At 45.3% G+C, this 25947-nt stretch overlaps 1 protein-coding gene across 2 annotated transcripts in view; it reads left to right on the forward strand.

Moving 5' to 3' along the window:
* The window catches only part of GAD1 (glutamate decarboxylase 1), a 41546-nt gene that overhangs the window by 939 nt on the left and 14660 nt on the right, over positions 1-25947 (forward strand). Inside the window, exons 2-7 of one of the 2 annotated variants that reach the window (XM_081052371.1) lie at positions 771-915; positions 4242-4304; positions 9941-10099; positions 11436-11678; positions 18772-18862; positions 25359-25471. In XM_081052371.1, coding sequence (XP_080908497.1) covers positions 834-915; positions 4242-4304; positions 9941-10099; positions 11436-11678; positions 18772-18862; positions 25359-25471 — 751 coding nt within the window. In that variant the 5' untranslated portion in view covers positions 771-833. Of the gene's footprint in view, positions 1-770; positions 916-4241; positions 4305-5185; positions 5373-9940; positions 10100-11435; positions 11679-18771; positions 18863-25358; positions 25472-25947 lie in introns of those variants that run through there. The other variant, XM_081052372.1, reaches the window with a different exon arrangement.

The following is a 25947-nucleotide window of genomic DNA, read 5'->3' on the forward strand; positions in this document are numbered from 1 at the left end:
CGAGTCTGTGCTGCGAGAAACCCGGGGACCTCAGAGGGTTGGGTGGAGGGGAGTCACAGAAACCTAGACCAAGCCTCATCCCAGGCTGCGAGATGGCTCATAGTGGGGTGGGGTAAGAGGGAGACGAGCGAGGGTGCGACCCGCTGCTTTCGGGCTGCCAGGCTTGCAAAGTGACTGTAGTTCTTTCCCTGCCAAGGCCGAAGGAGAATGTAAAGATCTGGACCCTCACCTTTTCCTCTCACCTGGTCTCACCAAAGTCCTCGGTCTCCAGAGCAGTTAGCCTCCTTCCCAGGGAATTAGCCAGACACAACAACGGGAACCAGACACCGAACCAGACGTGCCCGCCCCGTGCGCCCTCCCCCCCGTTTGCCCGCCGGCCGGCTGCTGAGAACCCAATGGGGCTTGTCGCGGCTAGGCTGGAGAATCGCTCGCTGAGCCGCCCGTCTCCTAGCCCGGTCCCCCGCACCCTCGCGTCCTGCACTGGCCTTGGGCTCCTCTAGACTCAGCGCTGCGCTCCAGGTCGCCCCGCTGCTCAGCCAAACTGGAGAGCCGCCGGGGACTACGTTGCCGGCTCGGGAGTCTCTGAGCTCTCGCGCACGTCTCCTCCCCCCCCCCACGCACCCCGACCCAGCCGGCTAGCTGCCCTTCCTCCCGCCTCTCTCTCCCGAGCCTCGACTTCAGCAGGAGCGCCCGCGCTCCGAGCACTCAGTCGCCTTTCGCACGCCGGACCCCGGAAGCCCTCCCCACACAGCTATCGCTTGTCTCTACAGCCTGTTCCTGAGCCTGACGGGCCGAGGACCCCAGACTGCAGAGGCCCCGGGACCACCGAGCTCATGGCGTCTTCGACCCCTTCTTCGTCCCCATCCTCTTCGAACGCGGGAGCGGATCCCAATACTACCAACCTGCGCCCCACAAGTAGGTCCTGTCCCAGTTTCCCATCAAATCGACTGCGAGGAAGGTGGGGGCGCTGGGACGTGAGGAGGCTACGCTGGCGGAAAGGGAAGGAGGAGCGCGGAGATGATGGAGGCTGGAAAGAAATGGGGCCCTGACCCGATCCCGGCCAGAGGTCGTTCTGCTGACGGGGACGCTAGGCGATTTGGGGGCGCTGGAGAGTGGGAACCGTGAAGGGTCAAAGTGGCAGCGATCCGTGAGGGCTTAGCTGCGAGGGAGGTTCCGGCGGGGAGCGCGTTGTTTTTGTTGTCCTGTGTGTGGATTCTTTGCTTGGTGGGACGTCGAGGGTCAGGGTAGGGGACGGTGTGAGGAGCCCGGAGTCCCCGCGGGAATTGAGTCGTCTGTCTCCTGCTTTCGTTGGGACGAGATTAGACCCCCTCCTTCTTTCCCTCTGCGCTGTGCTTGAAGTCTATAATCAGCGGAAATTTCGACGTTAATTGCAGCTTTTAGAAAACTCGGGGTCCCTAATTGCTCCAAATTTGCGTCAAGCTATTGACGAGTGAGGGAGAAGTCAGAGGCGAGAAAGGTGCATAAAATGGTTTGAGATGGAGCCTCGACATTTTAGACAATTAATTACATCCCAAAGACAAAAAAGAAAGAAGAGTGGGCAGCATCCTGAGTGATGAGAGGTGGAGAGCCAGGAGGAGGCCAGAAGGTTTGCCAGGGCAGAAAAGAGCACCCCTCTCTTTTCTCCCGGGCAGGAGACCTGTCAGCAATTGACATGTCCCAAAGAGGAAGGAAGAAAACGGGAACTAGATGGGGGGGGGGAGATTTATGCTTCCCCACCCCTGGTTCAATGCGCTTCTCAACCCTTTTTACAATCTGTCTTTAATTCAGATTGATTTCCTCCTGTTCTGTGGAGGCATGGGCAAGAGAGAATTGTTTTTCTTTTTCCAATTCGGCTTGAAATGTGCCTCCCCCCAAATCTATCAGCTCCCGATAATAACCGCCCCCAATTTTCTATATAAGTGGGTCTTAGGGATGGCAGTGTGTTTAGGAGGGCTTATTGCTGCGCTTTTATGGCACTTTCTATAAGCTTGAGAAAACGTTGATTGTTTCCATCAACGAAGATGGGGAGTGTTATGGGGTAAGACCCTTTCCCCCCCAACCCGTTGGCGCTGCCAGTGGCTCCCAGGCTGGAGGCCTTGTCTTAAGTCCTTAGGCTGCATTCCAATTCCATTTGCAGCTCCCTCTCCCCGCCCCCCAGGCGAGCTACAATTACCCAACACAACAAAGAGGGGCTCGGGAGAGCCGCCAGTCCTGGTGGCACGTGAACCTGGCACGGGCTGCAGAGCTGGTCGGAACAGGCCGGGAGGAAGGGAGGAACGAGGGGCCTGCTCGCCTTTGTCTGTTGCTCCGGTCTTGATGGATTCCTTTTCCAGTCCTCTCAACATTTCCCGCCCCTCTTTTGCTGCCTGGTGGGGCTGGGAGGCCGTTGTGTTCACCCATCCTTGAGTCCTGCACCCCCACTGCCAAGCCGCGCTCCTTCTTCCTTCTTCCCGGTGGCAGCCAGAGGTGGAGCGCATGTGCCAACCCCAGATCCGAGACCCAGTAGAGGCTTTGACCTGAGTTTGCACATGGCCTGGCGCGACCGGAAGCCTCCGAGGCAGAGGGAAGATAGTCGAGGACCCAGCCGGGAAAGAGCATGCAGCCACCTGTCCAGAGAACGCTGTCGCTGGTCCCAACCTCCCAGACTGCACGCTAATGTCGGGCTCTCTGACCACTCTCTTCCTCTGTTTTGAAGATTCGTCCTCGCTCTCCCAGCTGGCCTTACTTCTGTGCCCCTGCACGGTCTCCTAGGAGGTGGCCTTGCCCAATCTGCGCAACCATATTCGGCCTCTTGCGCCAAGACCCCTCTTTCTTGCTGTCCCTCCTCCCCTCAACTCGCTACACCAAAAGGGCTCTCCCTGTTCCTTTTCCCATCTCCCTTTCCCTTTCTTTCACTGTAATCCCCAGCTCTGAAAGGCAGAGCAATCAGTCTGAATTCCAATGCCTTATCTGAGTGACCTTGGAAAACTTGCTTAGCCTCTCTGAGCTTCAAGGTTCTTATTAGTAAAATGAGTCTTAGATTAGCATTCTTGTTGCATAAGATTGTTATGAAAATTAGCTGAGATGGGTGTTTAAAGTGGAAGCTCTTTATCGGGTGGAAATAGCTCTTGATCAGCTCGGTATTATTATTAGGGTTTTGCTTTCGCACCGATTTCCTGTCTGTTGCAGGAACTCCATCTGTGACACACCGTCTCACTGAGTCGCGCTATTTCTTCTCCCCGCTGGGGTTCTGTTGTGCCTCGTTTTAATGGATGTCACTCTCCTTATCGCAGCCAACACTCGTGCAGGGCTGAAGGCAACGGTCAGGGTTGGATGGGGGATGGGAGTGGTTGGAGGAGCTTTGCTTTGAAGGATCCGAAGGGAATTTCACGCTTGGCCCACCGCAGCAGCTCACATGCGGCTCCGCGGGCACCCCTCGGGCTCCTTGCTGGAAGGTGAACCCCAAGGGCGGGATAGACCCTGTGGAGTTTGAAAATACGGCAGGGCCAGGGGAAAGGTGCCTGATTCCCTTCGCTTTCTCCTGCTCCAGACCCGAGATGTCAAGGGAAGGGTTAATGAGGGGCAGGTTGGGAAGAGGGAGCCAGGGAGGAGGAGTGGGACGCACACTATTGTCTTCCCGACTCCCGGGTCCAACTGAAGAGCAGCCAAGCGAGCCCGATCATCTAGTCAAATACTATTTTTCACCCAATTAATTCCTGAACTCTTCCGCGACCCCATTTCATGCCAGTTTATTTTAAGCTGCCACTCGGCTGGAGACCCGCCAAGAAATTATGAGACGTGTTGGTCCCAGATGCCTCTGTGTTCCCTTTCCGGGCTGCTGTGGTTGCCCTTCGAGTTTGCGGGGCAGAGACCCAGGGACAGGGCCTGGCGGGTGGGTATTGGGCGATTCCGGCGGCGGAGCGTGACCCTTTGCACTCCGGTTAGCCTGCCTCACTCGGCCCCTGCCTCCTCGCGGCTCCCTCGCGTGGCTTGCTTGGAGTTCCGGCGAGGCTCTGGTGCGTTGCCTCGCAGAGATACCCTTCAGTACCTGAAAGTGGGAGCAGGAGGGGTGTGTGAATGGGCACTGGGAGGGCATGAGTCTGCTCGTCAGCCCCCAGATCTGGCTCCTTGCTCCTTTCCGGAAAGATATTTTAATGAGGAGTACACGCGAAGACCTGCCCCACCCTCCCCAGAAAACGTTTGCCCTCAGCCCTGCCCCTCACGGTCTGAGCCTCACTGACCGCACCTCTCTTGCTTTCCAGCGTATGACACCTGGTGCGGCGTGGCTCATGGATGCACGAGGAAACTGGGGCTCAAGATCTGCGGTGAGTGAAAGGGCCGGCTGGGGCCCGGCAAGGTGGCGCGCGGCCAACGGGCGTGGAGGGTTCGGGAAAGTGGGACGCACGTGGAAGGATATCCCGGCTCTGGGGGACGGTTTCTCTAATGTACCTGCAGCCCTGAGGCCTGGTGGAGATACGCTCCTCTGCAGGCCTGGACCCTCCTCTGCCCTCCCCTGACCTGGCGCCAAGGGACCATCTCCAGGGCTTCGGTCCGGGACTACCTGAGACCGTGGGGCTCCCTTTGGGGTGTCTGGGCAGCAGCGCACGAGCACAGCGGCCCCACCCCTGTGCAGCAGTGGGGCTGTTCTTGCCCGGCGCGGGGCGGTGCCAACCCTTACGCTCTGCGGGTGTCTAGAAGGTTTTGTAGAAAAGGTGAACTGGTCTGGCTTTCCTGGCTCGTTATCTGCCTAAGACGGTGGCTGACATGTTGTCCCCCTTCCCTCTCTACCATCGCGTGCGTTGAAAGTGGCCTCTCTGGCTTGAGATGTTTTGCCCCGAGATGCCATAACGGATTTAGATTTTGTTCTTTGTGGCCTCGAAGGACGCATTTACATTTCGTTCTTTGTGGCCTCAAAGGCCAAGAGAAAGGGATAGCCTGCACCCCCGACGGCCTACCTGAGGGAGAGGCGGGCAGCGCAGATGGAGGGTTTGCTTTTGCGGAGCTTGCTTTTGAAGGAAAGGAGGTGAGGGACAGGGAGCAGGCTGGGGGGGTCTGGGGGGGCCTGCAAGATGGAAAGGGGGAGTTGGACACGATTTGCCAGAGGAAGCGAAATAGATCTGGGAGCTGGAGAGGAGAACAGCTCTCCGGAGACGTGAGGGTCTGAAATGAAAACGCCCAGGGAATGTAATTTTTTTTTTTTTTTAAGGAAAAAAGGAGATTTGTTCGAAGGGACACAGCCTAGTGGCTCCAGCTGAACAATGAGGATTTGCTTTCCTTGCTACAAGTCACCGTCTGAAATCTCTAGCCTTATCGGGCCGGAAAATACTGATGTCCCCCGGCAGGCGGTGGAGAGGAGGGGGAAGATTAACGAGGGTCTTATTAAAGAGCCATCCGTCAGCTGCTGTGCGCTGGAGATAGCGGCAGAGCGGACACCAGGCAAACCCGCCGCCACAGCCCAGGAGCGCCCCAGAGCCATCAGGCAGCGGATGTGCTCTGGGTCTGATCTTCCCAGCTTTCCTGTGTCCCTGGCCCCAGGGCAGTGGCAGTGTGCGGTCGGAGCAGAGAGGGGCTCTTTAGCAGCTTCTGGGAACCATCCTCCCTTCCCTGAGCGGCCTGCTTCCAGGGCTCTATGCCCTGGATCCCGGAAGCAGCATTTACTGTGAGGAAGGGTTGCTCAACTCCACACCTAGCCATTTTCCAAGGAAAACCCCGCCCTGCCTCGGCCGGGTTTGGCCCCCTCTCCAGCACGCGAGGCCGTGGGGCGAGGCCGGGTCTCCGATCCCGGGGGCTGGGGCAGCTGGCAGCAGCCCCGGCTTTGTTCTATAAATAACCCCCTACCCCCCGCCGCCATTCCACGCTTAATGGCCCGTTCAGCGCCAGGTCCCTTCGGCTAGGCGCTGGGCTTCAGCAGCAGTCATTGTCATGCAGCCGGGCGAGCAGAACTGAGCGAGCCCTGGGCATCCTCTGCAGTAGAGAAGAGGGTGGGGGAGACTTGGGGTAAGGGCTACTTTTCTAAGGTTCTGGGCCTGCCGGGGGTGGGGGTGGGGGTGGGGGGCGCAGCCATCGCCCACCCGCATCCCCACCTCCTACCCTCAGCACAGGCGGTACTCCCAGCTTCCCAGACTGCAGGCCCTCGGAGTCTGTGAGAAGAAAAGGTCTAATGCCCCCTTTGAGGAAAACCAAATCGCCAAAGGGTAAAGGGACAGGAAAGAGTTGAGCTTCTCTGGATCCCAGAATGTGGGTCTCCGAATTTGCATCAACTTCTTCTGAGGAACAGCTTTTGGGCCTTTGGGGCTACCAGCCTCAGAGAATTTCTTCTCGGTTTCTACCCCCACACAAATTTCAGGAAAGTTGCAAAGCACAGTGACAGGAGGAGAGGGCTGGTACTCCATTAAGGGGATATTGCCTTCTGCTGAAATGCTTGCTTTTGGGGGCCACAGGTTAGGAGGCTTCACATGAGGTTTGATTCTGAAAGAAAACACCAGGAAGATATATTTTCCATACTTTGGACCAATTCATTTTAATCTAGAGGAGGCAAAGTGCAGTCTTTGGTTTTGACCTAAATCCACAGCCCCCTCCACTCCTTTCATCCCAAACTTTCTGTGACCTGAAGGGTGCTCTCTGTGACCTGACACTATTTGGGGTTGGTTTGACCTTTCACCTTAAAATAGCAGAGGGACTAGACTATGGTCTTATTCCCACCTCCTAATCCATTGCCCTGATACCGCCTTCCCCCAAACGTCTTCAGTACCTTGCCAAGATTCTCCCCCCACCCATTCTCCTACCCCTTCCCTGGAACCCCTGGGAATGAAGCTGCAAGGAAGATCTTGGGTATCAGCAGTGGTACCCTTAGCTCTGGAAGCAGAATCCCCTGAGAGAGTAATCAGCTATAAGAAATCCTGGGTCTTGTCAAGAGGTAAAGAGTGAGGTGGCTACCAGCATGGTGGCAATGACCCAAATGAAAGGAGACGCAGAGAGTCTTAAGTTCTGGCTCTGGACTCTGCTAAATTCCCAGCGTGTCCTTGGGCCTCCCTCATTTATCTATGCAGAGGTCCCAAACTGGCTGCCAATTACAGCCTCAGCTCTTTTATTTAGCCCATGCAGTGTGTGTGTGTGTGTGTGTGTGTGTCTGTGTGTGTGTGTGTTTGTGTGTGTGTGTGTGTGTGTGTGTGTTTAATTTTGTGTCAATTGACAACTTTTAAACAGAGACTTCAAATATGCTGTATTTCTGGCTTCTCTTGAAATAAAAAAGGTGGAGTAGAGGAGGTCTGGCAGGGCACTGTTAGTTAAAAATCAGAAAAAGATCCCCTTCCTCTTGGTAGATACAATTCCATACTGCAGCTCAGTGAGAACAGGAGGGTTGGGCTTCAGGCCCCATTTCGTGTTTTTATGCCATGCACAGCTCTCTGCTCCACTTGGAAACAACTGGCTCTAGTCAGGTGCACTCTCATTCCCCACTCTTGCACCCCTCACAGGGCCCTCTAGTCCTTTGAGTTTGAGGGCAGTGTAAGAAACCAGTAGCAGGTGTTCCGCACAGCCCAGAGGTGGAGTCCTAACAAGGCTGCCTCCTCTCCTCCCCTTGAAGCTAGCCAGTGCTACAACCTGACCAAAGCCAACTTCAGCTTCAGCTCTCCTCTGTTTTGCCTCTTTCTTTGCCTCTTAAGAATGTTGAGCTAGGTTACCAGTTACAACCTTAAAGTAGGTCCTCACAGCTAGGGTGGAGAGCAAGAGGGAGTACAGTCGACTTCAGTCCCAGGGACTCTTTGCCAGCAGGGAGGTTGTCAACACACGGAACTCAATGTCATCCACCACCTAGCCTTCCTTGGAGAAGCATACAGGTCCTCCCACAGCCTCTCGGAGCCCAGAGAGGCCTGGCATCTTTACCTTATGTGACACTCCTGATATTTTAGAAAACAAATACCTCTTAAGAAATTGTTATTTCAATAACAATATACATCGTTTATTTTATGAAATTAATGGTTTTTAGCATAAATGGTAATGCAATGTCAGTGTGCTAGTCATAAGATCACTACAGGATTTATAGAAAAGATTGATTCCTAGTGCACCCCAGGGAGTGTGATCCAGGAATGGGATATAGGTTTGAAGTTGTGTCACAGTTGTCATCTCTCAACCCTATTAGGACACCTCTGAGAATGCCTGTGTCCAAACCTCCTTTGGAGATAATATCCAAAGTCTAAGTGGAGGTCTTAGGTCCTGCAGCTGCCCAAAGGAAAGGCATTTCTAAGGGGTCTCAGGTAGAGAGACTTAAGGCTTTACCCAGGAGTGGGTCAGGGCCAACTAGAAGTGAAGGACCTAAAAGTAGTTCAGCAGGCAGGACCTCACCTCCATTAGGCCACTTGGATTTGGTCTTTTCAACCTGGCAAATTTCCACAGCTCCCTGTTTGGGAAGCAGGGGAGCAGTCTGGGAATTCAGGAACTCAGGTGATCCTGCTTCCCTCTGGCGAATGAGTGCTGACTCCTGGTTTTGGACTCTGGGGATTTGGAGGAGGAATCCCAAAAGTAGGAGAAGAGGCGAGGGAAAGGAGATAAGCTCCATCTTTATATCCAACTATGGAGTTTTATTATAATGTATTTCTTCCTTCTGGCGTTAGAGCTTTACTGATAAGTTTACAAGGTTCTGGGAGAAGGAAGGATCTGTTGCCTCTGCCTTCCTATTCTTCCCTCCAAAAACAGAGCCCACTCCAGTGTGTGGGAGGACTCTAATCACTGCAGCCTTCCCCCTGCATCCCGCCTTCCTCCACCCCTCACCACTGAATTGCAGTCTTGGGCAGTACAGTGGAATTCCCCAGATTAACCTGCCTCTCCTTGAACCTCCTGGGACTTTCCTCTAAGCCTGCCTTGTGAAGCAAGTGACTCCCCAAAGGATCTTGGTATTTACAAACACAGCTTTGGGGTCACCAAGAAGCTTAGAACTCTCTTCTGCTTTTCAGTGTGCTGCATTTCGGGCTCAGGGCTAAGACTGAGGCTGAACTGGAGGAGATGCTGAAGGAAGGAGTGGGTCTGCAGGCCCTGAGCTCAGAGGGGATGGCTGGGGGTGCTGAGGAAAACTGTGTGCTCCAAGTTAGCGGAGTCTCCAGCCCTTTTGGCTCAACCTACTTCTCTGTTTGCTGCTGGTGGTGTTTGCACTGATCCCCTCAGACCAGAGAGTCCGTTCCTTCCAAGGAGCAGAGGAGAAGTGCTTTGAATCCTACCCTGGGCTCAGAGTTCATCTCCATGGAGTTCTCGGATGGCTTTCTAGCTCTATTCCAACATTGGCCACCATCAGCCAAACTGTAAGCTCCTGGAGGGCAGAGGATCTGTCTCATTTATTTTTATAGGTCCCCCATCCTGAATGCTTAGCAAAGTGCTTTTCCATAATAGGTAATTAAATGTCCCCACACATAAGATTTTAAGCTTTGTTAATCTCTTTCTCCAATACCTATATGCAAAAACAGGGAAAGCTGCTCTTCAGGTTTGGGTCAGAAAAATTACACTTACATTGAACCTATAAGCTGTGCCTAGTTCCCTGGGTAGAGCATCTTCTCCAATCCCCAGTTCTGGTCCTCACTCCCTCCTCCCTCTGGTTGCACAACCCCTAAACCCAGTGCTGGCAGCATCATCTCCAATTACATCCTTCCCTTAAAACCCCATCCTGGGGCTGGTTAGTGGAGTGGAAGCTGTCCAATTGACTTAATCTGAGTTCACTGTCATGTTCAGAGAAGAGAATGGGCTTTGCTTACTGTTTTTCTCTCTTGCATGACTGGGTCTGTGCCACTAATGACACTTGGCAATGCCCCCTCCCCGCCTAAAGGCAAGCAGTGCCAGAGCCCTTATGTATAAAATACATTCAGCTTCTCTGGAGAAGTGAGAACCCTGCTTGGAGAGTCAACCTGGCTTAGCAGCTGACCCTCTGAGGCTGGATTTCAGTGGACTACCTCTGACCCAGCTTCTTGTGCTACAGGCTTCCTGCAAAGGACCAACAGCCTGGAAGAGAAGAGCCGACTTATGAGCGCCTTCAGGGAGAGGCAGTCCTCCAAGAACCTGATTTCCTGTGAAAACAGTGACAGGGATGGCCACTTCCGGCGCACGGAGACCGACTTCTCCAACCTGTTTGCTCGAGGTAATCCCTCCTCACCCCCTTTTTCCCCCATCACCACAGCCCAAGTGCCATCGAGTAGGTCCCCTATTTCAGTTTCTTAACTTTTTCCTAAAATTTTACTTCTTTTACCAAAAATGTCATTACTTTCCCTGAACCATCATGAAACTGCTTTTCCAACATTTGAATCCCTCCTTCCTTAGTGCCCAGGTCTCTATTGTTTTGGAAGTTGGACGAGGGCAGTCAATAAAACAGTCAACTCTAAAGACAATTGCAGGGACAAATATGGATTCATAGAATCTCAGAATCTGAAGGACTGTTGCATATTAAAAATCCATAATTCCCATTTATCCTCCAAGGTTGGCAACCACAACAACAAAATCACCCTGTGGGAGGGAAGCTGTATGGCTGGGCCTCAGGACCATGTGCTGTCCTGAAACTCATTTTCCTTTTGGAGATCTTTCACTAATTACTGCTGCACCCACATCACTGGTTTTAGAAGGTGCTTTTCCAGGCTGTCTCTCCCAAACAGCTCAAAGGTAAACCCACCACCACCTCCTTTCATTAACTCCTCACAGGCCAGACAGGCCAGACCAGATCAGTAAACAAGACTTCAGTAAACCTCAGATTATCCAGGGAATAGACACAGAGCATCATGTATAGCCGAGCAGCACTTGAGCTATGGATGACAGCCTCATTTGGGGGCCTCTACAACTTTCCTCCGTAATCCCCCAGCCTGACTCTGCCTAACTGAGGCAGTAATCCAAAGTCACCTGCAGACATCCCAAAGTTCAGGCCCAAAAGGATGAACTCCCACCTTCCTGAGTCCCATCTTCCAGTTCTAGTTTCCTGTCTAAGGACACCACAGAGGACCACCCTGTTCAGGGGAGACTTCAGCTTCTACCCATAGAGGCCTTACCTCCACCATCAACAGATCAAGCACATCATGACACAAACAAAGCCTGGTGTCTGAATTGGATGTACAGGGACACACCTGGTACAAGGGGGGCAAGATAGTAGCCCCCTCCATCACACACCTGACAGGTGCCCCATCAGCCTGCAAATGGACAACTGCAGTGGCAGGCTGCTCATGGCCTCTCAAAACACTCTATTCTGTTGGTGAGCAGCCTAACTATCAGAAAGCCTGTGAACCCCCAGAAAGTGTATGCAAAACTCCTGTGTATATGCATATATGCATTTTTCTAGGGAGATAGTACCTCAGATTCTCAATGTGTATACATACCTGGAATGAAATTTAGCCTATAAAGATATCATAGCTGATATTAGGGATTTCTGAGCATAGGAAAGCCAGATATGAGTCAGGTGATAACCACTTGTTGGCTTTCTCCGACCCCCTCAGATCTGCTTCCGGCTAAGAATGGGGAGGAGCAAACTGTGCAGTTCCTACTGGAGGTGGTGGACATACTCCTCAACTATGTCCGCAAGACGTTTGATCGCTCCACCAAGGTGCTGGATTTCCATCACCCACACCAGCTGCTGGAAGGCATGGAGGGCTTCAACTTGGAGCTCTCCGACCACCCCGAGTCCCTGGAGCAGATCCTGGTTGACTGCAGAGACACCCTGAAGTATGGGGTCCGCACAGGTAAGGGTAAGAGCCTGGTCGACATGTGGTGACAGCCTTAACCCCGCACCACGCCCTTGCCAGTTGTGAGGATGCCAAATTCATGTTGAAGGAGAAACACAAACCTAGTGAGGGAAGGCAGCAAAGTGATCAGTGACCACACAACGACCTCGGGCAGTGACAGTTAATGGAAGGCTCCAACCCTGGCAAAAGCCCATCATCATTTATTGTTGTAAAAGTAAATTTAAAAGATATACAGATACTATGGTGCTATGCCAAGTTCTGTCTAAAGAGTCTTCATTCTTGCTTTTAGGCTATTCACAACTTGAAGAGAACAGAGTGACCCATCCCCCACTTCTTTTCTCTCCTCCATTTTCATGCTTATTTCATTCTGATAAACCTTATCCTTACCTGTCCCTGAAATTGTGGGGAATAGGGCCCATTTCCCTCCTGTTCAATATTAGTTTCCTAGGGCTGCTGTAAGAAATTACCACAAACTGGGTGACTTAAAACAACAGAAATTTATTCTCTGCCAGTTCTGGAGGCTAGACATTCAAAATCAAGGTGTCTGCAGAGCTCTGCTCTCTCTGAAGACTCTTGGGGAGGATCCATTGTTGCCTCTTCCAGGTCTTAGTGGTTGCGGGTGTTCCTTGGCAGGTAGACAGAAGCATGATTCCGATCTTTGCCTTCACCTCACGTGGCATTCTCCCTGTGTGTGCGTGTCCCTCTTCTTATGACACTAGCTTTTGGATTAGGGCCCAACCTAATCCAGAATGGCCTCATCTTAACTTGATAACATCTACAAGGACCCTATTTCCAAAAAAAAGTCACCTACAGGAACCAGGGGTTAACACTTGAACATATGTTTTTGAGGGACACAACACTTCTTGGCTAGGCCAAAATGCCCCCCCCCCTCTCTCTCTCTCACACACACACACACACACACACACTTCGCGTCCTATGCCTACCTCTGGGGTTTAGACACCCTGAATCACCGAATCCTATCTCCAACCGGAAGCTCTAGAGGATGTCCTCTTGCCTTGTTTTCATGTTACAGAACCCTCTCTAGTCAGCACTCCTGCCTGGCCAAAGTGGTTGCTTTCCAATTGCCTCAAGTTCAAGGACTTTTTGGATCTCAGGCTATTTCTAAGTATAGGAGTGAAACAGTGGTTTCTTATTTTATTTTATTTTTTTAATTAATTTTATTGGGGTGACAATTGTTAGTAAATTTACATAGATTTCAGGTGTACAATTCTGTATTACATCGTCTATAAATCCCATTGTGTGTTCACCACCCAGAGTCAGTTCTCCTTCCATCACCATATATTTGATCCCCTTTACCCTCATCACCCACCCCCCACCCCCTTACCCTCTGGTAACCACTAAATTATTGTCTGTGTCTATGAGTTTTTGTTTCTCATTTGTTTGTCTTGTTCTTTTTGGTTTATATACCACATATCAGTGAAATCATAGGGTTCTCTGCTTTTTCTGTCTGACTTGTTTCACTTAGCATTATTCTCTCGAGATCCATCCATGTTGTCACAAATGTTCCTATATCATCTTTCCTTAACGCCGAATAGTATTCCATTGTGTATATGTACCACAACTTCTTTATCCATTCATCTATCGAAGGACATTTTGGTTGTTTCCATGTCTTGGCCACCGTAAACAAAGCTGCAATGAACATTGGCGTACACGTGTCTCTATAGAGAAATGCTTTTATATTTTTGGGGTAGATACCCAGGAGAGTGATTGCTGGGTCATATGGTAATTCTATTCGTAATTTCTTGAGGAACCTCCACACTGCCTTCCATAGCGGCTGCACCAGTCTGCATTCCCACCAACAGTGTATGAGAGTTCCTTTTTCTCCACAGCCTCTCCAACACTTGTTACTATTTGTTTTGTTGATGAAAGCCATTCTGACTGGGGTGAGGTGATATCTCATTGTGGTTTTCATTTGCATTTCTCTGATGATTAGCGATGTTGAGCATTTTTTCATATGTCTATTTGCCATTTGTATATCCTCTTTGGAGAAATGTCTCTTCAGGTCCTCTGTCCATTTTTCAATTGGGTTGTTTGTTTTTTTGTTGTTGAGTTTCATGAGTTCCTTGTATATTTTGGATATTACCAACTGAATGGGAGAAGATTTTCGCAAACAGTTCCTCTGAAACAGTGGTTTCTTATCCCTACTGTCTTTCTCTGCTGCAGCCTGGCTTTCCTGAGCATTTGGGTAGATAGATCTACAGGAATTCACAGTCCATGGCATAGTTGCCAACGCAGGGGAGCCCCTGAGGCCACAACTGTTGGCCCCTTGGTTTTTTTGTTTGTTTGTTTTTTCTTTTTCTTTCCCTTTTCTTTATTATCCCTCTCACTCTTCCTAGTCATTGGAAAGTATGACTGGGAAGATTGGTGGTGATAGAGTTGAGTAAGGCTATGAGATGTCAAAAACAAAGTGTTGCAATGAAATAATTAAGCTGGCTAAAAAGGCCTTTTTTGAGTATTACCTCCCACTTTTATATTTTTTAATTTTTTTGACATTCAGTATTATTTTATGTTAATTTCAGATGTACTTCATAGTGGTTAGACTTCATATAATTTAAGAAGTGATCTCCCTAACTAGTCTAGTAACCACCTGACACTATACATATTTTTTACCATATTATTGACTATGTTCCCTATGCTTTACTTTACAGCTCCAAGACTTTTGTAACTATCAATTTATACCGTGTTTCCCCCAAAATAAGACCTAGCTGGACCATCAGCTCTAATGCGTCTTTTGGAGCAAAAATTAATATAAGACCCGATATAGTATTATATTATGTTATATTACATTATATTATGTTATATTATATGAATTATATTATGTAAGACCCAGTATTATTATATTATATTAATTATATTATATTATACTGGGTCTTATATTAATTTTTGCTCCAAAAGACTCATTATAGTTGATGGTTCGGTTAGGTCTTTTTATTGGGTGAACACGGTACTTCTTAATCCCTTCATATTTTTCACCCTGCCTCCCAACCCTTCTCCCATGTATCACCCCAATAAATCTAGTACGCATTTGATACCATACATAGTTATTTCAATGTTACTGACTTCAGAGCATATTCCTTATATTATACCCTACATCCCATGACTACTGTGTAACAACCAATTTGTACTTCTTAATCCCTTCCGCCTTTTCACCCACTCCCCCAACCCTCTCCCATCTGGCAACCATCAAAATGTTCTCTGTGTATTTGTTTCTGTTCTGTTTTATTTGTTTGTTTGTTTTGTCCTCTAGGTTCCACATTAAACAAAATTACATCTGTCTTTCTCTGTCTGACATACTCCACTCAGCACAATACCCTGTAGGTCCATCCATGACGCTGCAGATAGCAAGAACCCACTCCCTTCCATGGCCAAGCAACATTTTATTGTATATATGTACCACCTCCTCTTTATCCATTCATCCATCGGTGGACACCCTAGCTGCCTCCCTCCACATCTTGGCCATTGTAAACAATGCTGCAATGAACATATGGAAGCACTGGTCCCCTTGAAGTAGCATTTTGGGTTTCTTTGGATAAATACCCAGAAGTGGATTACTGGGTCCCTTCTTTGTCTCTTGTTATAGCCTTGGTTTTAAAGTCTATTTTGTCTGGTATAAGTATTGCTACCCCAGATTTTTTTTTTGGTCTCTATTTTCATGAACTATCTCAAAAGGCATTTTTAAATAAAGAATCACAAACAGCTTTTGAGGTTTGCCAACACCACTGGAATAAGTGTAGCTTCTCTGAATAACTGCAGGGTAGACAAGACTTAAATTATATTACAAAGTCTGAGTTTGATTTTTAAAGAAAAGTACATTTATGTAGTTACATCTCACCTTGATCTGATGGCTAATCCATTCCTGATGGAGATCAAGTAGTATTATTTGGCTGAATAAAAAAAGTCAGACTTCTCCATATATGTTTTAGCTTAACTTGCGTTGGTCCAGTGTTTTTATTTTGTCTGGTCACTCTATATAAACTTTCTCAGAGATGAGACCATGTAAATTTATCATTAAAGCCCAAAATAATGCCGTCCCTTGAAGAAAAATACATGGATTTGTCATAATAGCAACTCACATTGCCTATAAAACTGAAGCATCACATGGTTAGAGAAGCATGGACTCTCATTAGTCCAGTGTATAAATCCACTTAGGTATTCACCCTACAGTCATTCACCCCTGTTCTTCAGAGCAGCTTCTGGGAGAAGACATTTGCGCCTAGAGAGTGTAAAAGCTTTGACCCTGACAAAGTGTACTGTGGCTGCCACGTGAAAACAGGCCCTGGGTACTGGTCTCTAATTTAGATGTAGATACCAGAACAATAGGGTAAACCCCGCAGGTAGCTACACACAGTGGAAGATATTTTTTAAAAAGGCAAAAAAAGAATATTAATGCTCAGCCAAAATAATGAATTGGGTTTTAGTAGTGAAAACATACAGATCTGGGTACAATCTGTGAAGGGATGATGATGGCCTTTAGAGATTTCTCTAAAGTTAGCAAAGACTTCTGAAATAAGAACCAGTAAATATAGATTCTCCATGAACTGAGACAGATACTAACCAGCCCTCAGTCACAGTAAATATGTCAACTGTCTTCATTTTTCTTTTTAACACTTTGTTATGGAAAATTTTAAACTTATACAAAAGTAGAATAGTATAATGAGCTCTATATACCCAATACCCAGCTTCAACTATTGTCAACTTTTGCCAATTGTTTTTCACCAGTCCCCCAGCCCACTCCCCTCTCTTCTATATTATATAAAAGTAAATATTATCTTATCTATAAATATTTTCACCATAAAGGGCATTTTAAACAAACGTAACCACAATAACATTATAACATCCAAAACCCCACAAAATTTACAGTTCCTTAATATCAAGTACTCAGGCAGTGTTCAAATTTCCAATTGTCTCATGAATAGCAGAATGTTTTGTTTTATTTTATTATAATTCATTTGAGTCAGGACTCCAATAAGTTCCTCACATTACAATTGCTTGATATGTCTCTTAATCAAAACAGATTTCCCATCTCTCTTTTTCTTCCTTGAAGTGTATTTATTCAAAAACTTTACTTTAAAAGGTTACTCTTCCTTTCTCCCCCTACCCGACTGTCGGTCATGCACTGCTCGGCACCATATCTATCGTCTGTTATTTTCATTGAATATAGAGAATTGAAGTTGAAATTTAAACTGGATCACCTTGTTACTTGATAGAAATTCTGGTAGAAGATTTTTGGGGCATAAGGCTGTAGTCATAAGAGAAAAGTAAGGTTTTAGGGGACTTTGTGTTGTCTATATTTTAATGGATGAGACACTGCTTCACTTCTACTTGAGGGCCTTTGAGTCAATCTGTCTTTGACCATCTTTTGTCCCTCTCAGGCCACGTGGTTTTGATACATTGTCAAATAGTATGATTATATATATTTATGATTCAGTCCTGTCTTTTTTTTTTTTTAAGTAGGGCACAGCTCAGAGTGGCCCATGTGGGGATCAAACCGGCAACCTTGGTGTTATTAGCACCATGCTCTAATCAACTGAGCTAACCAGTCACCCCTCAGTCCTATCTTAGAGCAAAAGATTTGTTGTTAAAAGTTTTCAAATGGGTATTACATGTATTTTAAAAATAGATTTCAATAAAATTTGTTTTGTTCCAGGAGATTCATAGATTCTGTTGACACTGAGCAGAGTAAAATGAGCTAGTTTAAGCTTCTTAGAATAGTCTAATGTCTCGAATCTGGCTCCATACTTACACTATGTTTACTGTTTAGCTTCTTTTATTCTTTATTCTTTTATTCTTTTATTCTAAAGATCAGTATTATGTTTTGAAGACTCTTAGGAATGCAGGGATTGGAATATTCTGATATAAGAAGTCATAGCCCAGGTGTTCTGAATGAGTCGCCATCACATAGAGTGAAGAACAGATTTTCTCAGAGAGGGGACGTAGACCAGGACCACTGAAACACTCGCTTTCTGACAGTTCTTTCAGAGGAAAAGCAATTTCCACTGGAAACACAGCAGTCAGCATATCTTTCTAACACCAGTTCTATGTCATACACGCCTAGATAATCTATGGCGCCGACTCCTTCGGGACAGCCAAGCCAGGCCTGCTGATGTGGGGTTGAGTTTTCCCGTGAATGCCAACTTGGCCAAAACTTGGCAACAAACATGAATTTGCTGAGAACAAAGCCTGTGAAAGCATACACTGGGTTGCAAAGGGCTTTAGAGTTACTATATAGTAATAACAATTATTTTCCCAACAACTCAATGAGATATGAGGCTGTGTCTGCATCTGTTACACAGAGGAGATGCCAGGTCACCTCAGCAATAAATTTAGTTTAATGAAAGATTTGTTACATACCGTGTTTCCCCGAAAATAAGACCTAACTGGACCATCAGCTCTAATGCATCTTTTGGAGCAAATATAGACCCGGTCTTATATTAATTTTTGCTCCAAAAGATGCATTAGAGCTGATGGTGCGCTAGGTCTTATTTTCTGGGAAACAGGGCATATAGGCAAAACACCCCAATGCCTAACATCATATTTGACCAACACGGAGACCCAGAAAGTGATGGCATGCCCTCAACTGGTACTTTTCCCAGGCTTCGTTTGGTCTGCAATGCCAGGAACTCTATGGCCTATAGTCTCTCCTCCATCAGTAAACCTTGATTTGGGGGGAGTAAATCCTTGGGATGTTAAATTAAAAGTTAAAACATTTATGGAGAAAATCAGGACCACTGCATCCTGATTCGTAATTAAAAAAATAAATACAGCAGGGGAGTTCATCCTGGAAATCAAATAAGATATCAGAAAGACTACTAGTTTCATGACATTGTTTTTGTGCTTTTTTTAAATTTAAAAGCATTATGCTTTAGAAACATCTCAGTTTGTGGGACACCATTAATGCTAAACATTTATATAGGGTGAGTCAACCTGGCCTTCATTTTCTCTATTTTTGGGCAGCCCTATTAGATAGACCATTGGAATGGAGTCCCTATCCCAGTGGTCTAGTAGAACAGGCCTTTGCTTTGAAGATAGCTGGTTTGCCTTGATGCTTGCCTGTTACTCACCTCTCTAGGTCATCCTCGATTTTTCAACCAGCTCTCCACTGGACTGGATATCATTGGTTTAGCCGGAGAATGGCTGACATCAACTGCCAATACCAATATGTAAGTCCCACATATTATTTTCATATCAGCAACCATGGTATATGATTATGGGTTGTTACCTTTAAAGTCCAATTCCAATTGTTCTATAATAATTTTATTACAGTTGCCCTAGTCATCTTTTCTCTTAAAATCTTTTAGATTTATCAGTTCTAACTTAATAGTAGATAATCAATAAACTATTTTAATTGAATAATGCTAATTATAAATAATTAAATCTAATTATTTAATTTAATTAGAGCATGGTGATGAGAAATAATAACTCTAGCCTTCAATTTAGTGTGAATTTTATGTTAAAAGACTCCATATTTCTTAATGATATATCTAAGCAGGTCATGTTTTGGAGTATGATCTTGGTCCATCCAAGATATATCAATGTCTATCGAAACACATTGGTCCTTATTATTTAGGTCATACTTCCTTTATATATACAGCTTCCATAAAGCCACAAACTAATTTTGTCAACCTATTGCTTAAGTAAAAATTCCAAAACACAATTACAAGTTGATGGAGGGTCAGCATAGCCTACTAAGTACTTTCCTCCCAACACTATGAATATGTTTTACCACTCTCTAGGCACCCAGACAATGGCACCACATTCTATTACAGTATCAAAGGGGAAATAATGAAACACATTTCTGACAATAATTTTAAAATAATTACAGAAGAATTGTATGGGTTTTAGCCACTGTGGAAATATTTAGAAAAATAATCATTTACTTTTTAAGTTCATGGTAAAGTAGATTTGTACAATGAATTTAGGTAAAAGGGTAGTATTAGTTAAAATGAGAAATTCCATTTGACATCAAGATAGAATGTAAATTATTAAAATTCAAGTTATTCTATTTTTCTTAAGCTACTTCCAGAGACGAAACCTGATGGGGCACTTGAAAATTAATTTTGATTCGTGTGTTTTCCAAAGCTGTTTAATGCTATGACTCAAAATACTTAACTACATTCAGAAAAGTTTCTATTAATTAAGGATTCTTGCTTTGTTTGCTAATTTAAAACAACGACAGACTTTCAAAACAGATGTGACAAGTAAGCCTTTAGTGCTAAAAGGCGTAAAAGAATAAATTGATTGAAATTGGGAATGGTTTTCATGCTCTCTGCTTGCAAGTCATGGTTAACTTTGTGGAGTGTCCTTATTGGACCACTGAGGCTGCGAAGGGCAGAAAGGAATTCAGATCAAAGATACAATTGCTTGTATGGTGTCCTCAGACAAAAAACTCACCTTCGCAATTTTTACTATAGTATGATTTGTGAGAGAAAAATATATCAGCAACCAAAGACATCATAATATACTAATTATAACTTGAAAAGACACTAATGCTTAATTGGAGCATCCCATTAAGGAACAATTTTAATTAGGAAGTACAGCTTTTTAAAAAATTTAACTATTTGGGAAATAAGTTAGAAAAATTGAGTAAAAACCTCGTCTCCATTAAGGGCCAAATACCCATATTAATATAGGCACTGAATTCACCCAACACCTTTAAGTGTGTATTCTGTAGGACTCTCGACTATAATTACCTAATATACGTAACCTAATATCAAGGTAAATAAAAGGAACCCATCCCTTTGAATCATTTATGACCAGATATTCTCCTAAAAGGCTTTTCTTCAACCAGAAAGAGCTCACAAATTCTCATTTTTTTGTTTGTGTTCATAAAATCAAAGTCCCCTACTCTTCCCTTACCTCAGCTCAACCATGAGACACTAAAATACATCCCAGCCATGTGAGGTCAAGGCCAATCCAACTAAATGGCACATAGTAATTGCAGCTGGACTGAACAATGGATATTTATAAAATATTATCCGATTCCAACCAGATCAATAGAGAAGGTTATTTAAAATAGTGAAATAGTTTCTGTCAGTTCTGGAGACAAGGCATTGTCTGAAGATGTAATAACTATTATCTAGAAATTGTTCTAAGCCAGTTCTCCTGGAAGATCATGAAATGTGGCAGCGCTGTCAGGAGCTCATGCAGAAATTTGCTCCCTTGTGACAGTTTCTTCTCCAACTGGGAAGAGTGTTCAAAATAAGTCTGGGGGAAAAAATGAGAAAAGGCTCTTTCTTTGGCAGAGTAGAATTTAATTAGTGATATACTCTTTTTTTTTTTTTTTGACCTGCACTATCATTGAGTTTGGGTGGTATTGGTAATGGAAAATAATAACTATATTCCTCAGTAAAGTCTTTTTAGAAGAACTATCCAAAATCCTAATTCAAATAGCAAAGTGTTAGGTATCTGACAGAGTAAAAAGAACATTTATGTTCACCATCTATACTTGCCTATGCATATATCTTTGAGATGTATTCTTCCAAGCAAGGACCCAGTGAAGATCCAAAGAAAATTTCACAAATGTGTAGCTGTCCATGGCGTCTGTAGCTCTTTTCTTCCAAAGCAGCCACCAAGCACAACTGTGCAGGTTGAGTGGTGCCCACGTGTGAAAAACAGCCTGCCCCATGAGCGCCTTTGTACAATACATAATCTTTATGATAAGATCTATCACAGCCCTCTGTTATAAGGTTATGATTTCAACTATCTAGTGCTTGATTTTTGTAGAAATTACACAGGAGAAATTTTCTAGGGCATTGTCAGTCATTTCATACCACTAGGCAGGTTGCTAGAGGAGCCTGCAGTAAGCAGTTCTCCTTTGTCATAGAAAAGCAGCTGTGATGCAAAGGACTTGGTATTCTGGCTCTGAAACATACTAACAGATCACAAAAGATCACTGATTTTCTCTGAACCTCAGTTTCTTCTTCAGAAAGATGGAGGATAATCTTATCCATCCTACAGAGTTGTTCTGAAGACTACAAAAGGCACCAGTCTTAAGTACTCAGTGTACCCAAGGTGCCTTGCACACGCCTAGGAAAGGCAGCCACCCCTCACATCACTGTTGCCATTCCAGAACCCCTTCCTTCAGCCTCTCAGCTCTTTTGTTTCTGTCTCTTATCATCTCTGGACATCAGAGGGGCTCACTAAGCTCCCCTGGGGTGCGTTAGCTTTTAAGGTGAAGATAGGCCACCTGCCACATCTGTAAGGAGGGGAAATCTAAGAGGAATGTCAAGATAGGGAGTCAACATAGAAAATTCTTTCTTTCTCTCATGAAAGAAGTTTTCAGTTTAGCGGTCACCAGGGACAAATTGCTTGTGCCTTTCTGATGCACGTTATAGCAGGCAGCTCTCACCCTCTGTCTCCTGATGGGGCAGGCTGGCTGCTGGAGCTCTAGCATCGCTTCTGTGTGTCAGAGCTCCGGATGGAGGGAGAGAGAGGGAGAGCTAGAGGAAGGAAGGGCAAAAGGGGAATATACTTTTTCCTTCTCAGAAACTTTAGAAGCTCCACACAACATTTCCCATAGCATCTCTTTAGCCTCTACTAAGTGTCATGGCCACACCTAGGGATGCTGGAAGATGTAGTCTTTGATCTGGGTGGATTGCCACTCCTAATAAAATTGAATGAAGCAAGAAAAGATTGATACCGTTTAGCAACCAGCAGACTCTGCCACAGAGAAATACAACTATTTAACAATTTGCCTTGGTTCTGAGTGAGAATCCCACTGGGAAGGTGAGTTGAGTCACTGAAAAAGGGCTAACTCACTACCCTACTCAGAATATACAAAGGCTCAGAAGTCTCCTTTAGTGTCACTTCATGAATGTCACCAATGGAGTGTTTTAAATCCTTATTTCCAATCCCATGTTCTTATGCTTCAACCCAGACCTTTTTGCAGGTTTAGTTTCTTCTAGTCTGATGTTGAAATATAATCTTGTACTCTAACTTTAGCATCTAACCAGCTTCTTCTGCATCCATATTTGACCTTTGATCTTTTGACTATCTGCTTTCATCTGTCATTTAGGGAGGGGGCACCTAACCTGGAGTCCAGGTTGCAAAAGGAGAGTCTCCTTCAATTGTGTACCAAATGATGTGCACGTCCTCACTTTCTTCCTGGAGAGAGGGACCATAGCTTTCTTAGGAATCCCAAAGGGGCCTGTGACCCCAGTTAAGCTAAGAACCATTGCTGTCGGGTGAGCTTCAAGGCCTTCTATAAGTCTTTGGGTGCAGGCAGACTACCAGTTGTAAACATGGCCCAGGATAGGAAGTCAGGGTCACAGAAATGTCAGATGCAGGGAGCACCATATTAGCCCATGTGTCAGGCCTGGCTGGGGATGAACAGCCATAGAGCAGTCTGTCTGCTGCTAGGACAGGATGTCAGGATTGAGGTCATGAATCAAGATAAGCTTGGCCTTAGCTGTGGAATAACTGGCCCTTGAGGCCCAGGCAGGGACGGTCAAACAGGATTCAGCTGAAGCCAAGAACCGGATGCTGGATTCATCCTCTTAAAAGCTTCTTCCTCAAGGTTGGGAATGGTGTCATTATATCTTTGTCTCTTCAGGACGTAAGAGGCCACCTGGCAGAGAATAGTCATCTAATAAGTATTTGTTGAACAGAACTGAAAGGAAGGTTTAGGAATTGGGTACCTGGACAAATAAGGTACCTAAACAACATGAGATCAGATAGTCTCATTACTAAAAGTTCTAGATCTTTCTCCTAATCTTGAGCGTAATGGCCATGCTCTTTCCTGGTCCTTAAGGGGGAAGACTAATTCTAAGACTAAACCTGGGGCCTAAATTGATTCAAATCATGAAGTGGACCAAGCTCCTAGCCTTCAGTCCCATCCCTTCTCCCTCCTCCCTTTCTCATGTGGTTCCTGCCTGGCCATCTAACACTGACTTGACTCCAACTCAGTTTTCATCCCATCCTTGATAAGGTTCTGATATTATGGTGTGTGATTCCATTTGTCCCATGCCTCATCCCAGAGAGCCTTCTCATTTGGTATTCTGAGATTTTAGCATACACACTGCCACCAGTACCTATTCACCATGCGAACATTTTTGCCATTTCAACATCTCCAAAAATCAATGGCACTGTTAACACATTTGTTCGAGAATGGTTAGAAGCACATCATGAGTTTGCCTCTTGGAACACTCAGCAGCACAGGCTAAACCAGGAATCCTTTCTTCTTCTTCCTTCATCAGGCCATCAGACATGAGGGAGTGTTGGTTGCTACGGTGATGGGGCTCAGAGCAGAACCAAAGCATGATTGTGACCTCCAGAGGTGATGGTAACTGAACACATGATTTCCGAGGGTCTTCCTCCTAAATTTCAAGGGTTCTTCTGAGGAAATGGACATGCTCATTTTGGAAACAAAATTCTACCAACAGACATATCCTGAGCATCTTCCAGGATCTCTTTGTCCTCTTTTACCACTGTGGGATTAATTTGATTGCTTTTTTTCTCCATGATTAAAACTTAGCTTCACATGTGTCTTATGTACAATTGTCATTTCATCCTTTCGAACAGCTCTTCTAAATCATTAAGCCAGCAAGAATTCCCATTAGTCTTCAGCATTGGAAGTCAGCCCAAACACCCTAACCAATGATAAAGTCTTCCCCTATCACTTGGCTGAGTCAATCCAGGCATTTCTCTTTAGCGAGCATGGTCTGAACCGAGCCCGTAAACTCTACTGCTTAAGAAGATCAAGCAAAAAGAAGACATACAAAGAACCTCAGAGTCAGTAAATATCTTTGTTTTCTGGTTCAGTTTTCTGTGGATGGACTTTCTTTGATTTCTCTTAAGCCCTATGATTGACACCATGGTCTTGTTTCAGTGACTAGACTAGTCTACCAGAATGTCTTCTGTTTTGAATTGCTTTGAGAAGAGCATGACTTGCTACTTTTAAATCAGTTTGTTAGAAGACAAAGCTAACCTACCAGGCTATGTGATGCCCACAGTTTTCTGTGTATGCCAGTTGACCATCTGCTTATATTTATAATTGATAATTAGAAAATCATCACTTATAATTATTCTTGACACATATTGACTTCAGAGAATTATAGAAACATAGCTGTCCTTGGGGATTATAAGTAGAAAAACCATGTAGATAATTATGCTGAGATCTTTAAAACCTGGGTCAATATTTCCAATTATCTTTGCAGTTAGCTTCCAGATGTTTACAATTGTTTTTTAAAGATAGACTTTGGCTCTGGGTTTTATAGATTCTACAAGTGTGAAAATGGCAGGTTTTTTTTTTTACAAATATTGCAAACCAATTGTGTATAGAACTTATAATACATTTTTCTCAATTAACATTTGTATTATCCTATAATCTTAGAGGTGAAAGAGACACAGAAAAGTCATTTTCTTTCTTTCTATTTCTCTGGGTTGACTACAGATAGCTAAGATATTCTATTTCAATAAAAATCTATTTTGTTGGTGAAGAAAACCAACAGAGCAGGCACTTCCACCACCTCTTTCAGTATCCCGGGCTGGTTTCTGACATCTTATGATTGGTGATTTAATGCGTTTCTAGGAAATGAATTGTTTTAGTGGTTTTGAACCTCTTTTTTTAGAACCCGAGTACAAATACTAAACCAATCATCTATGTTCCCAAAAGTGGTTGACTTCTTTTATTTTCATTCATTTTTATCACTTTTCCAGGTTTACATATGAAATTGCTCCAGTGTTTGTCCTCATGGAGCAAATTACGCTTAAGAAGATGAGAGAGATAGTTGGATGGTCAAATAAAGATGGTGATGGGATATTTTCTCCTGGTAAGTTTCTGTTCTCTTTCCCTGATTCTCGTCAAGGTTTGTGGTATGGAGCCTTAGGACTCTTTTGAGAATACTAAATACAAAGTGAGTTTGTGGAAGAATGACCTTAAAAAATATTTTTTTCAATACTCTGGCTTCCTATCTTTGTCAGGGTGAAGGCAAGCAAGAATGCTACATTCTATGTGTACTAACTAACAAAGGGTGTGCCTAACCCCATACAAACTGACAAAGGCTGTGTCTAAATCATGCTAAGCAACTCCAGTTTGTCAACAGCAGTTTGATTAAGCTGGGGATCAGTGTCTCAAGAGTATCAATTAACTAATCGATTTTGGCCAAAATAGTATATCTACTTTGAATCTCTGGTTTGATGTAGATACAATAAAAATCTTTAAAACAAGGACAGATGTTCTTGGAGGGAGGAAGGAGTTTGGCATGGTGTCAGAGACACTGTGATTGTCTATGGGGTAAGAAAAGAA

This window comes from Rhinolophus hipposideros, assembly GCF_964194185.1.
Source record: "Rhinolophus hipposideros genome assembly, chromosome: 6".
NCBI classification, from domain to species: domain Eukaryota; kingdom Metazoa; phylum Chordata; class Mammalia; order Chiroptera; family Rhinolophidae; genus Rhinolophus; species Rhinolophus hipposideros.